The sequence below is a fragment of the Triplophysa rosa genome, linkage group LG2 (assembly GCF_024868665.1).
Source record: "Triplophysa rosa linkage group LG2, Trosa_1v2, whole genome shotgun sequence".
NCBI classification, from domain to species: Eukaryota; Metazoa; Chordata; class Actinopteri; order Cypriniformes; family Nemacheilidae; genus Triplophysa; species Triplophysa rosa.
This window is the reverse complement of record NC_079891.1, coordinates 31,974,605-31,989,375: the sequence shown is the minus strand read 5'-3', so window position 1 is coordinate 31,989,375 and position 14,771 is coordinate 31,974,605. Positions and strand designations below refer to the sequence as shown.

Genomic DNA, 14,771 nt, shown 5'->3' with positions numbered 1-14,771 from the left:
TTGTGGTTTTTGGATATTTTACTGCAAAATTGTTACAAACTGCACCTTTAAGACACCAAAATTCCTCATAACTGTGACACAACCGCAATAAAATAGAAGTTCAAATTATTGAAAATAGAAGTCTGCATGTACTTTTCACCTCAGTGAGCTTGTTATTGGAACAATTAAATGAAGAAATGTTACTGTACTGTACTTTAAAATGTGATGTTTGTTAAATAATAATATAAATGATGCTGCTTGGGTTGTTTAGGAGCGATTCATGCAAACCCTTATGAAAATTAACCATGGTTTTATTTAAGTAAATTATAGTAACTGTGTTTTTGGCGACCATGGTTTTACTACAAATATCATGCGGTTAAACAGTTACTGTAGTAATTTCTTGGTTAATTTGCGGTTACCATGGTTTAACTATAGTGATGTTTTTTTGGTTTTATTTGTTGTAAAGCCATGCTTTTCATAGGTTAAAAGCCTGATAAGTACTTTTAGTTCTTATTTTCCACACAGTATGTGGCAAATCGCAAGCATCCTCGATCACATATTCCCTTATTCATTGTCTCATTCTGTGTCTTTGTGGTTTATAATGTTGTTATTGTCCTCTAAAGAATCATTAGTCCATTCAGCTCATACTGGTTAAACATCACATGGCCGTTCAAGTGAATCATAGACCCCACACATGGCACCAGTAATCCTCATAAAGACATTTACATTTATTCATTTGGCATTCAAAGTATACATTCTTGTTTTTTCTGTTAATCAAATCCCTAACCTTTGCACTGCTAACACAATGCTCACCTTCCATGTCTCTTACTGAAAATGTAATGATTCTCTGAACTGTTATGGATTGTCAAAAGTGATTCAACAACTGCTGCAGTTCAACTCAAATCTCAATTCGGTGTAGCGCTGGGTAGATTATTCACTGTTGGAAGGAAATTCATAAATAGCTTATAAGGTGCAGCAGTTTGATGCTATTAAATATGTTTGGCATCTGTTTCTCGTTATTTATTATTTAAAGTAGCTTTGTTGATGTTTGTGAAAGCAGGATGTCCTGTATTATTATAATTATTATTGAATACATTTAGTGCGGCTGCGAGTAGACTTCCCGGCACGGAGACCTTTCCTTACCGACATCAGCTGAAGACGACCTTCAGCCGGGCGTCAAGCTGTGCGCAGGCCGAGTGACCTTCTTTAAAGATTAATGCTGTTTCTCAGAGGTGTCAGGCTCTCTGTTAAAGATCCACAACACTTCTACTGCACTCCACGTAAATTCAGATATACTTTTAACGAGTTATGCACTGATTTATCAGCCAATAGGGATGTAACGATATCAAAATCTCACTGTGCTGTAATACCACGGTGTAATGCCTGCGGTACAATATTTATTGCGATATTTAAAAAAGACAAATGAATACTTGGAAAAAAGTGCCATAAGTGTTTAATAAGCAACTGTTGAACATTGCAATGATGTACAAATTAACCATGTCATATCCTGCCCTCTTTTCTCTATGATATCCTCTAATCATAACTGCTCCTTTGAGGTATAGTATGAGATAGGTCAAATGACTTAAAATTCCCAATTATAAAATAAAAAACTGCACCAGCTGGACCTTGACAGAGGTAATATCTATTATATTCTTTAACATTCTCTACGTTAAAGGCCCGGAAGACCTATCATTTCATACAGTCATGTGACCACGATAATATTGAGACAATTTTGCCATTGCAGACCATGAAATTGATCATATTGTTACATTCCTATCAGCCAATAATCAGTATCGGGCGATAGTTTGAAAACAGCCGATGATCACAGCTGATATATCCTGTCAATCACCAGTTTTGATGTTCAATATTAATAGTCATTAAATGAATTATTAATATTCTGAAAGTTCAGAAATATCGATTTAATCTTCAGAACTGGAGATATCGGTATCGGAATCAGACAGTATCAGAATAACCGGTATAGGTGGAGAAATTTATCGATCCATCTCTATTTTGAATTCATGTTATGATTAATTTTACATTTTTAAAAGAGATAGTTTACTCCAAATTTAAAATTCTGTCATGAATTACTCAACCTCAAGTTGTTCTATACCTTCTTTGTTCTATTGAACACAAAGAAAGATATTTAGAAAAATGTTAGGAACTGAGATTTCTGGGACATCATTGACCACCATAGTAGAAAAAATAAGGTGCCCCAAAACTGTCCTAAATTCTTCAAAATTTCTTCTTTTAGACGATAGTTTTTCCTACTATGGTAGTCAGTGGTGCTCCAGAAATCTCGGTTGCTAAAATTCTTCCAAATATCCGTCTTTATGTTCGACCAAACAAAATGTATACAGGTTTGGAACAACTTGAGAGTGAGTAATTCATGACAGAATTTCCTTTTTGGGTGAAGTATCCCTTTAACGCTGCGATCCGTAACTTTTGCATCTCAGCCACCATCTGTTTGAAACGAAAAATAGCTTGAAAGTGTCTTGTTATTTTCTTCACGTGGTTTGAAGTCAAAAGACGTCAAACTGACATTACCCATGAAATCATTCCTGACAGCTCAACTTATAAATCATTATTGTAAATTTATCGTAACCCAAGGCATGGTAAGGAGAACACAGATTTTTTATATTCTTGCACAATTATTGATTTGTGTTTATTTTTAACGAAGAAAAGTTACAGATTGCAGTTTTTGAGTGAAATTCAGGACCAGAAATAATCTGGTTACACAAAAATGTTAATGTATGACAGACTGAAATGATAAGACAATGGTGTTTTTGTATTTGTTGGGGTCTTATATTTTTTAGTTTAGTCAGAAAAAGAAAACGCATTTTAAGATGAGACAAACCTCAAGACACAAATTGAGGCATTTATGTTTTTGTTTGGAAGATTGTGAAAATGTAGGCGCTCATCCTTACATTCAACTCAACTGTATGTGGGATAGAATTGGAGCGAGGGAGGCTGCGGTCGCATTATCCGCACACAAATACTTAAAAGATGATTGTTTGTCCTTATTGCGCAGCATACTGTAAGTACTGTTGTTAGTATCTCAAACAAAGACTTTTAATCACACACGTAGTCATTTTAATGTGCGCGTTCGGCCTCCCACGTAACTTTAGCGAATGATTGACAGTACTGAATCTGAGAAACGGTTATTGAGTGATGTAACCTAACCAGAGATGTGTAGGCACACGCACACAAATAAACATTATCTTATTTGAACACCTCCATTATTTACATAGCGGGTAAGTTCGCCATTGCAGGTGAGAGGGAGATGCTTTAATCTTGTAAATCAAAAAAGAATCGTTGAGTAGTCGGTGACATTTTACGTTTCTAGTATTGAATGTCCTGGGGGACTCCTAGAGGTCTGTTTGTATATGTGCGGAACGTAATCGATCTCCTCTTTCCAGAAAAACAGGAATCAGACGAGAAGAACCGTGTGTGTGCGTGTGTATCAACACTGAGATAACCATGTTTTGTGCCCTTCATTGTGTTCCATCAGGCACTCTGTGGTGTTAGACCTCATGTGTGGGAGCGTCATTGTTGTCCAAGAGAGGATTTACTGTTCTCTGGTTCTCACATTCCTCTCGGCCGGCGCTCACACACTCTTATCGCTTTAATTCACCCGTGGCCTTAGTCTATTTAACATCTAGTTGTTTTGCCGTCTGTGGTCAATTTTTCGTCTGGCCACCTTTTGTGTTTCGGAACAGGCTCTGTGGTGGCGACGCTTTCCGACAGTGTTATTCTTTCCAAAACTATTTTATCTAAGACTCGTTTGGTGTGTGTTTTTTACATTTTCTGTGTGAAGGAGGACAAAAACTATACTATAGACGATCTTATCGGAAGCATGCAACTGGTCCGAAGTTAACTTGTGGTCTGTGTTTGGTTATAACAACAATTTATTGTATATTTCATTAATATTTTATATGAATTTATATTATTTTATTGTATATTAATTAGAGCTGTCAAATGATTAATCGCGATTAATTGCATCCAGAACAAAGGTTTGTGTTTACATATTTATCTATGTACTGTGCATAATAATTTTGTATTTATAAATACAAACACATACACATGAATACATATTTAGGAAATATTTAAATTAGGGCTGTCAAAAGATTAATCGCGATTAATCGCATCCAGAATAAAAGTTTGTGTTTACAGAACATATGTCTATGTACTGTGCATGTTCATTTTGTATTTATAAATACAAACACATACACATACCTGTATACATATTTAGGAAATATTTACATGTATTTATTTATATTTACCAATAATTGAAATTATATATAAATGTTTATTAATATTTAGATTTTTCTTAAATATATGTATGGATGTGTATGTGTTAATAAATACAAAATTATTATGCACAGTACACAGATATATATTATGTAAACACAAACTTTTATTCTGGATGCGATTAATCGCGATTGATCTTTTGACAGCCCTAATTTAAATATATTTATTTATATTGACCAATAATTTAAATTATAAATAAATGTTTATAAATTTTTAGATTTTTCTTAAATATATGCATGTATGTGTATGTGTTAATAAATACAAAATTATTATGCACAGTACACAGATATATATTATGTAAACACAAACTTTTATTCTGGATGCGATTAATCACGGTTAATCGTTTGACAGCCCTAATATTAATTGTAATTAATACGGGGCAGTTGTGGCCTAATGGTTAGAGAGTCGGACTCGTGACCAGAAGGTTGCCGGTTTGATTCTCAGGGCCAGCGAGTAACGACTGAGTCAGTATCATTTTGGAAGAACATGAAGGTGTGTGATGTGACATGGTTATCATTTTTGCTGTGCGACCCCTTTAAAACTAATTCAGTGTATGCTTCCAGTTCACTTCCATATCTGATCAACATGCTAGCTATGGCAACTAGTTGAACCCAATAATCATTGTTTTTGTTGTCCATAGGGCCGTGTGGAAGTGGAGGCCGGAAATGAAAATATGAAGTTTGAAACCGGACCTTTCTCTAACTACGGTGTCATGGCTCTGACCGCTCCAACACTAGGTGAGGCAAGCGAAAAACTACAACATACAGTGCTGTGAACAAGTATTTGCCCCTTCCTGATTTTTTGTTTTTAGCGTATTTGTCATGCTTAAATGATCCAGATCATCAAACAAATTTTAATATTACACAAAGAAAACCAGAGTAAATACAAAATGCAGTTTTTAAATGATGGTTTTATTTATTAAGGGAAAAAACAATCCAAACATTTCTGACCCTATGTGAAAAAGTAATTGCCCCCTAAACCTAATAACTAGTGCCACCCTTGGCGGCAACAACTGCAATCAAGCGTTTGCGATAGCTCGCAATGAGTCTCACATCGCTGTGGAGGAATTTGGCCCACTCTTCTTTGCAGAATTGTTTTAATTCAGCCACATTGGAGGGTCTTCGAGCATGAACAGCCTTTTTAAGGTCATGCCACAGCATTTCAATTGGATTTAAGTCCGGACTCCGGATCATTGTCCTGCTGCATAACCCAAGTGCGTTTAAGCTTGAGGTCACAAACCGATGGCCGGACATTCTCTTTTAGGATTTTCTCGTAGAGCGCAGAATTCATGGTTCCATCAATTATGGCCAGTCGTCCAGGTCCTGAAGCTGCAAAGCAGCCCCAGACCATCACACTACCTCCACCATGTTTGACTGTTGGTATGATGGTCTTTTTATGAAACCGAATATTTGCCCAAAAGTTTTGGGGATCATCGAGATGGTTTTTAGCAAATGTGAGACGAGCCTTTGTGTTCTTTTTGGTCAGCAGTGGTTTTTGCCCTGGAACTCTCCCATGGATGCCATTTTTGCACCGTCTCTTTCTTATTGTAGAATCATGAACACTGACCTTAACTGAAGCAAGAGAGGCCTGCAGTTCTTTAGATGTTGTTCTGGGATCTTTTATGACCCCCTGGACGAGTCGTCGTTGTGCTCTTGGAGTAATTTTGGTAGGACGGCCACTCCTGGGACGGTTTACCACTGTTCCATGCACTGTTCCACTGTTCCATACCACTGTCCCAAAGCCTTAGAAATGGATTTGTAACCCTTTCTAGACTGATACATTTCAATTACTTTGTTTCTCATCTGTTCTTGAATTTCTTTAGATCGCGGCATGATGTGTTGCTATTTGAGATCTTTTAGACTACTTCAGTTTGTCAGACAGGTTCTACTTAAGTGATTTCTTGATTCACCAGGTCTGGGAGTAACTAGGCTTGAGTGTGGCTAGTGAAATTTAACTCAGTTATTCAATTCATCACAGTTAATTCATGATTTACCAAAGGGGGAAATTACTTTGTCACATAGGGTCATAAATGTTTGGATTGTTTTTTCCCTTAATAAATAAAACCATCATTTAAAAACTGCATTTTGTATTTACTCTGGTTTTCTTTGAGTAATATTAAAATTTGATCTGAATATTAAAGATCTGAATTATTTAAGCATGACAAATATGCAAAAAACAAAAAATCCGGAAGGGGGCAAATACTTTTTCACAGCACTGTATATCACACGCAAAGACACGTTTCATCCCTAAACTCCTGACTGCTTCTAACAGTTGCTTTAAAATGGGATTTTATAGACAAGTGCATACTTTTAATATTTCACTACCAGCATGTGTAAAAGGAAGCCGAGATACCTACATTTCGATTCTGCTTAAAAATGCTGGCAACTTTGATATCTATTTAAAGATTATCTCCTACATTTAGGATTTGTGTGTGTGTGGGAAAGCAGTCGGTGGTCCTGTTTGTAACTCTTTTAATTATTGTATACACAACTTTATGAGGAGGATTAAGAAAAAGATGGGAACGTGTGACAATAAAGCAATGGTCGGCTTTGCCACTAATCACTCATAATTATAAATGATCTCATGTGGGATGCTGGGACTTTCACAGGCCACCCATCTTTTCTTGTTGAGCTGTGTAATAAATTATAAAGCTGTGAATTATCGCCATCTAATGGCCATGTTTTAGAAGCTAATTCTTCCTTGCAGTATTTAAAGGGATAGTTCACCCAAAAATAAAAATTCTCATGTCATTAAAACCTGTATATGACTCTTTCTTCTATGGAACACACATAAATATATTTTGAGAAATGTTTCTGTGGCTTTTGAATACAATGGAAGTCAGTTGGGCCAATGTTGTTTGGTTACCAATGTTCTTAAAAAAATAATATTGTGTGTTCTGCAGAAGAGAGAAAGTCAAACAGGCTTGCAATGACATGAGGGTGAATAAATGTTGAAACGTTTTATTTTAGGGTGAGCTATTTAACCTGTGGCTCATAGCTGGAATGAAAAGGGTGAATAAACAGAATGACAGAAGTTTATTTTTTGCGTTATTAAGCAGCTTCATGTTGGTATTGTGTTTGTCTTTCTGTGAATCTCATAAATGCCCAACGTGTGTCTTTTACCTCTGTATCCCGCCTCCTTTCTCCTCCAAACCTCAATCCTCACACTTTCCATCTCTCCCTGCTTCTCTCTCTCTCACTCTCAGTCAGTGTGTCTCGTCCTCATCGTCTGTCTCTTAAGAGATGTTCTTTCTTCTCCCGTTTCCCAGGTAACCGCCGGCATGTCGGGGGTCTTTAACCACTGACTCTGGGGTTGGTCTGATTAACAGAAGTAGTTTTTAAAGACATAACCCTGAAAGTGATATTTAAAGGGAACCTTCACTCCAGAATATTAAAGAGGTATAAATGTATTTGTTCTGCTAAACACAAAGGAAGATATTTGGAAGAATGTCAGTAACCAAACAGATCTCCTCCCCCATTTACCACCATAGTAGGGAAAATAAATGCTATGGGAGTCAATGGGGGATTAGATCTGTTTGGTTACTACTTACTCTTACAAATATCTTCCTTTTTGTTTAGCCGAACAAATACATTTATACAGGTTTGGAACAACCTGAGGGCGAGTAAATTATAACAGAATTTTCATTTTTGGGTGAACTATCCCTTTAGTTTTGTCATCATTTACTAACCTTTGTGTGGTTCAAAACCTGTGTATGACTCTTTATTCTGTGGAACACAAAAGAAGATATTTTTTTTGAGAAATGTCTCAGTGGTTTTGTGTAAGTACAATTGAGGTCAATGGGGTTCAATGTTGTTTGGTTACCAACATTCTTCAAAATATCTTCTTTTGTGTTCACCAGAGGAAATAAAGGCATACAGGTTTGGAATGACATGAGGGTGAATAAATGATGAAATAATTCTCGTTTATTGTGAAGTAACCCTTTTCTAACATGATATCTAACTCAGAGGTTGGGCATTTCTAACAAATGGGATTTTTCTCTAAACACTTCATACCTGTGCATTTTAAAGGAACAGGTAACGCAGAAGATTTTTTTCGAATTATGTTGGCCAAACTTTTTGGTCAGTTCCAAAATAAAGAAATGAGGAAAAACTCGCCTCAAAACTATTCCTGCAAAACATAGCTTTGTGTAGTTTAGATATTCCTTGAAAGCAATTTTAGGTCGCTGTACAAAGATTGTACCAGTAGGGGGCGATATAAGTGTTTACATGAGCGTTCTACCTTCATCTTATTTTTACTATCACCATTTTAGAAATACACCTCCTGTAATGTACCATGCTTACTGGTATATACACCCCTAACCAGTAAGACATTGCAATACATCTTCACTACTAACCTTCACGTAGTTCTTAAATGTAAAATCAACTTTATCGTCCTTCCACCAGATACACAAGTGCAACAAGTGCATAGTGTTGTTTACATAGCAAGTATACAAAAATAAATCACATAAATCATTATATGTCTAGATTGCTTTTCGAATAACTTTAAAGGGATAGTTCACCCCGAAATGAAAATTTACTCACCCTCGTGTAATATCAAACATGTATGGGTTTCTTTCTTCTGAAGGAACGCAAAAGAAGGTATTTTGAAGAATGTTTGTTACAGAAAACCATTGGTCCCCATTGACTTGCATTGGTTTTGTGTCCATACAATAGAAGTCAATGGGGACCAACAGTTTTTGGGTAACCACATTCATCAAAATATCTTCTTTTGTGTTTTGCAGAAGAAAGTCTTACATATAAAATGACAAGAGTGTGCATAAATTATGACAGAATTTTTATTTCGGGTGAACTATCCCGTCAATATTTCTCTTTGAATTGTTGTACTCGGATATGAATTTTGTGATGTGTGACGAATGAATAAATGTGATGATGTGTGTATGTGCATGAGATGGTCGCTGATTCGATGGCGGATGATATCAGCTTGTTTAGGTTTGTTTGAAAAACACAACGGTGTATGTAGACGGGAAATCAGTTTGGAATGTGAACAACTAATGAGGCAAGCACTTTCACATCTGTGTTGTGTGAACTGGCATAACTTTTGAAGAATAAGAACTTGAGATATCACAAACAATCAGGGACCCGCAAGATGCATTTGCATAGTTAAAAGCTACATTTTGTTTGGTGAGAAATAAAACAAAAACCATCATTGAATAAGTACTTGAACAGTCATAACTGTCTCCAGACCCCAATTCACAACGCTCAGCTTAAAATAATGATTTAGAATTTGTGTTGTCGTGTCGGAATGGAAGCGTAGCCCTTGATTCCTTTGAATGCCTTTTGTGAAACCCCAAACTGATGACCTTCTCTTCTCTCTCAGGATGAATGTTGGCACAAACATGGCAAAAAGTGTATGATTCTTATTACTACTGCATCCATATAGAGTTTCAACAGATTTCCATTTATAAGACTGTGGGAGGCATCATATGCGTTACGTTTTTTTCTGGCCCTATACAAAACTGCATTCTAGAATTTATGACATTTACATTTAGTCATTTAGCAGATGCTTTTATCCAAAGCGACTTACAGCCACAAAAGCCAGAACAATACCTGTTGAGAGAAAGAGAGAGGGCTAGGGTTTTTTGCCTGTCAAGTATTCACAGAAGAGATGGGTTTTAAGTAGTTTTTTGAATGTTGTGAGAGATGTGGTTGACCGGACTGAGTTAGGAAGAATGTTCCACCAGGAAGGAGTTGTGAAGGAGAATGAGTGGGAAAGGGATTTACTGCCCTTATGAGAAGGAAATACAAGACGCAGCTTGTTTGCTGAACGCAGGGTTCTTAATGGGGTGTAGGAGGGTGTGAAAGTATGCCGGTGCAGATCCAGCGATAGTCCTGTAGGCAATCATTAGTGACTTGAATCTGAAACGGGCTTCATCCGGTAGCCAGTGGAGAGAGATGAAAAGGGGTGACATATGAGCCCTTTTGGGCTGTTGGAAGACGAGGCGTGCTGCTGCGTTCTGAACCAGCTGGAGTGGTTTAATAGCCTTTGCAGAAAGACCAGCAAGGAAAGCATCGCAGTAGTCCAACCTTGAGATTACAAGGGCCTGGACAAGGAGTTGTGCCGCATGCTCAGTGAGATAGGGTCTGACCTTTCTAATGTAGAATAAGGCATGACCGCGTTGTCTTTGCAATGTGATCATTGAAGGACAGCTGGTCATCAAATATGACTCCGGGTTCCTGGCTGTTTCGGAAGGAGTGATTGTGGTATTGCCAAGTTGGATGGTGAGACAGATAGCCAAGGGCAGGAGGGAGCGGCGCGAGCTGGTCTGGAGGACAGAGGTCAAAGGTTATCTAGACAGGATGCTAGTGTTGAGCATAAGGTGTCGGTGGCAGGGTCAGCATCTAGAGATGCAAAGTTGGAGGGAAGAGAGGATGTCACTTTATGAGGGACAAACTGCAGGATTCTATTTGTTATTTTGAAGATTGAATGTCTTTGCAAATATAGAATATACACAAAGATGCTACAAAAGGTTATTCAAAGGGATGCCATATAGAACAGCCATTTTTGGGTCCCCAAAGAATTACAAGACTTATCAAAGGTTCTTATAAGAACAAATTCTTTCCTTTTTGTAACATTTTACACTATAAAGAAAGTTTCGTAAAGCAGAAAGGTTTTTCGGATGGTTGAACCATTCAGCCAAAAATGGTTCATGACATTATTAGTATGTCAGTTTGTTAGATTTAGAATTATAAATGAAAAGAAAAACAGGAAAGGACAACAATGAACAAATTCTACAGGTTAGCTACTACTGGTTAATATGGGATGTTATTGTGAAACTATAAAAGCAGTGCTTTCTGAGAAGTGCATTAAAAGGACCAAAGGAGATTAAGAGAAAGAATCATTTTTCGTTGAATCGTGTTATGTTTCGAGCTGCTTGGTTTGGTTCATGACTTAAAAATAATTTAACTTAAAATCTGTAATGCTTCCCCAACACCATCTCAGTTTGAAACAGAATTGCCAGAGTTATAGTTTTGTTTTTAGTTTTATTGAAGTTTTATTCATATTTAAAATTAGCTTTTATTTTTTTGTGTAAAAAAAATTGGCAATTTTGTTATATGCTTTTGTCATTGTATTATATTTTCATATATTTTCAGATCAATTTATTTTTATTTTAGTTTTAGTTTATTAATATAATATTAGATATTTATATTATTTTTATATAATAGTATTATTATTATTTTATAATTTGATATTATTTTTATTATAATTTCTGAGGCAACTTTTCCATTTTTTCGTTTAGTTGAAGTTTTTCCAAAAAAAATTTGGCCAATTGTTTTGATTTCAATAAACAGAAATATTTTCATAGTTTCAATTTTAGTCAACAAAAATAAACTTGAGAAGTGCAGGTTACCTTGCATAGCTAGCCTACTTATCTTTCCATATCAAATGACATTTCTAGTGAAATCGTACCTGACAGCTCAAGTTATAAAGCATTATTATAAGCTTACTTTTGCGAATTCAGGTAAGTTTGTTGCCAGGTAAGGCAGTTTTAAACACTGTGTATTTATGTCCTTGCTCAATAAATGCTCATTTTTAACCCCCTGAAATGCCACTATATACATACTGAATACAGTCATATATTGTGTTCCATTTGTTCCCTCTAAAACGTTGTTTGTGTGATGTACTTTTCAACACTCTGTGTGTTTGTGTATTTCAGAGTTTCGCTCGCCCTCTCATATCAGCGGTCTGAATCGCTCTGCGTCGCTGAGCTACACGGACCGGCCTGAAACTCACTCCGTAAGCGGCAGCAACACGCAGCTCAGCAGCGCCGCCTTGCCGCAGTACACACCAGACTTCAACGTTCGAGCTCTCACAGACCTACAATTTGTAAAGGTATGGCTGGAATGAGCTTCAGGGCTTTTTCTTACAACACACATCGTTCGTCATTAATTGCATGCAAACCGTGTCAGGACTATTCGCCCACAGCAGTAAACGTCACTTTTAATGAAATGCCAAGCATAGCAATCCCACTCTAAAAGACCGTCTCAGTCAGCTGAAAAGTTGGAAAGAAATGCAAAAGTTACTTAAAGCTTTACTTTTCATGAAAAGTAAAAACACTTTCATGGTGCGTTCAAAATAAATTTTAGTTAGCCTTAGCGTTACTTGCAGCTTCTCATATGAGTGTTACCATGACATAATCTTTGATATTCAAGCTACTTGAATTTTGTCCTTTGAATTATTGACCAAAATATCTCACTGGTCTGTTTTCTCAGATCACACGTTCTCAGTATCAGAACGGCCTGGTGGCGTCGCGACTGGACAGCTCGCCGCAATCTCCAGACAGTGGACACACGCGTGCAAATAACAGCACATCTTCCGTCCCCAATCGCTCTTTAGAAAACATGGTCACGCTTACAGACACCCCCGATGAGACGACATCGCTCCTCAACGAGCAGAACAGTCTGCCCGCCCGTCAGGCCAACCACAACACGCTTAACGACAGCACCATCTGACACACGTATGATCATCGCTTCTCACTGGCATGCACCATCCACAACTTTGGACATACGGAGATTACCAACAACAGGACATTAAGCACTTTTTCCTGGACAGTGATTCAAGTACGTTTAGAATAACCATAACCGTTTTAGCGTTAGCCATAGCAGATGCCAGTAACTTGACGACGCAGTATGTCTATGAAAAGCATTCGAACCAGGAAGGCGTAACGTGATATAAACTACGCAGGATGAAAGCCAAAGTGTATCTGACCGGAGAGAGAGAGAAAGAGCCGTGTTTTCAACAGACTGACTCGGGCATTTTATAGACTGTCCAAATAGAGACATTTATATATATACAGAAATGTTTATTTTGTCATTTTTCTATCGAGATTGCTCACAGAGATTTGCGGAAGGTCATCGTAAAAGAGGGAAACTGCAGATGCCTTTTTTATTTCGTGTTAGTTCATAGTCACTCATCTTCGTACCAAATTATCTTGGTGTCATTTGTGCGCGAGTGTATGTGTGTTTGAGTGAAAGAGAGGATGAGAATGAGATTTAGAGAGCGAGTGTGTGTTTGTAGCCTATATAAGATTTGGGCCGTCGGCGCTCAAGCAAGCATTAACTCAGGGATATAGTGACGCTGAACTTCACATACAAACTGCATGTGCGATGATTTCCTGTTCGTTATATGATATGATTTCGTGTTCAAGTGATCAAAAAGTGAAGCATGCTGTTGTTTAAGTGGTAAACTATACATAAACCGCATACAGGAACAAATGACATCCACATGTACTTTTAATGTCAGAAACTTCAGGTTGTCTGAGGAGACAGGTCATGTGATTCGGTGTCAGTGTATGTGTAGAATTACGTCAAGTCCTTTTAAAATTAATGCATTTTTAACTCCAAAGAAAACGAGCATTAGCTGTTGTAGTGCAAATTTGTTTCTTTGTCATTTTTTTTGCGTGATAGAGCTCGTAAACTGTTTCTCCCGATGGACCAGAGGTGAACCAACCAAAAGAATATAACTTTTGCTGTATTTATTTAGCATCAAATTTCACTCTTTTATTTTATAAATGTTTTTTTTCTTTGTTTTGTGAATTGTTAAAATGTCTGTGTTTTGTAAGCAGGCTAGTTGGATGGTTATTTTTTGGGCCATGGACTCATTTAGACCTAACTGAGAGGGGAATGGCCGTTTCAGGACATCAGGCATCATAATTGTTTGGTTTCTTTGCCTTTTTTTCACTGTTCATCATTTGCTTTAAAACCAAATATGTTTTAAAAGAACAATCAAAGTGTAAAGTGTCTGAGATGATGACACATGACTAGCCAAATGAATACCTAAAAAGCCTCTTAATCTGTAGCATCTCTTGAATATGATATAAAGAGGCAGAAGAACTGCACTGTGTGAGGTATTTATGAAGACACTCCCTGTTCTGTCAAGCTTGAATCGGTTTCTGTCATTTAATTAGTCATAACATTGTGAATTTACTTTTTTATGGAAACTGAAGCAATTTGTATGTGTGACAACCTCTTGATTCTTTTTATATACTGTATTTTCCCAAGTTATTTTGTGGTTTGGGAGAGGTCTTCTTTTAGAGTATCTGAGTTTGGCTATTAAATTATTTATTAAATCAGTGTAATATGTATAAATTCTTGTGTTTATCATCAGTGCCCTGGCGTATTACAATACCGCTTAAAGCTTGTGGGTGTGCAAAAGAACTAAAGGGAATTAATAATCAGATCATTTTAACTGACTGTAAACATGAAACTGCCACGCCTGAGTATTTGATTAGAATAAGGTTAACCCTAGATGAGTGTGTAATTTTAATAAGGTGGAAATGCTGAAGTGGTGTAAACATGAAAGACACACTCAGTTTATTCTGTGAAAAGGGTTATTGATTTGTGCTATAATTATAAGTGCCATTAAATGCATATGTTTCCATTGTAAATGATGTTACAGCTTTGTATGGTGTAAAGCTAACGTTCTAGGTTTTGTTGACCCAGTTTGCTGTGTCTCATTTTTAGTAT

At 36.8% G+C, this 14,771-nt stretch overlaps 1 protein-coding gene across 2 annotated transcripts in view; it reads left to right on the top strand.

The window, feature by feature from the left end:
• Window positions 1-14,718, top strand: part of LOC130571534 (metal transporter CNNM4) — a 29,445-nt gene extending 14,727 nt beyond the window's left edge. Inside the window, exons 5-8 of one of the 2 annotated variants that reach the window (XM_057362580.1) lie at window positions 4,928-5,024; window positions 7,493-7,555; window positions 11,963-12,138; window positions 12,519-14,718. In XM_057362580.1, coding sequence (XP_057218563.1) covers window positions 4,928-5,024; window positions 7,493-7,555; window positions 11,963-12,138; window positions 12,519-12,758 — 576 coding nt within the window. In that variant the 3' untranslated portion in view covers window positions 12,759-14,718. The remainder of the gene's footprint in view (window positions 1-4,927; window positions 5,025-7,492; window positions 7,556-11,962; window positions 12,139-12,518) is intronic. The other variant, XM_057362591.1, reaches the window with a different exon arrangement.
• Window positions 14,719-14,771: the final 53 nt, after the last annotated feature.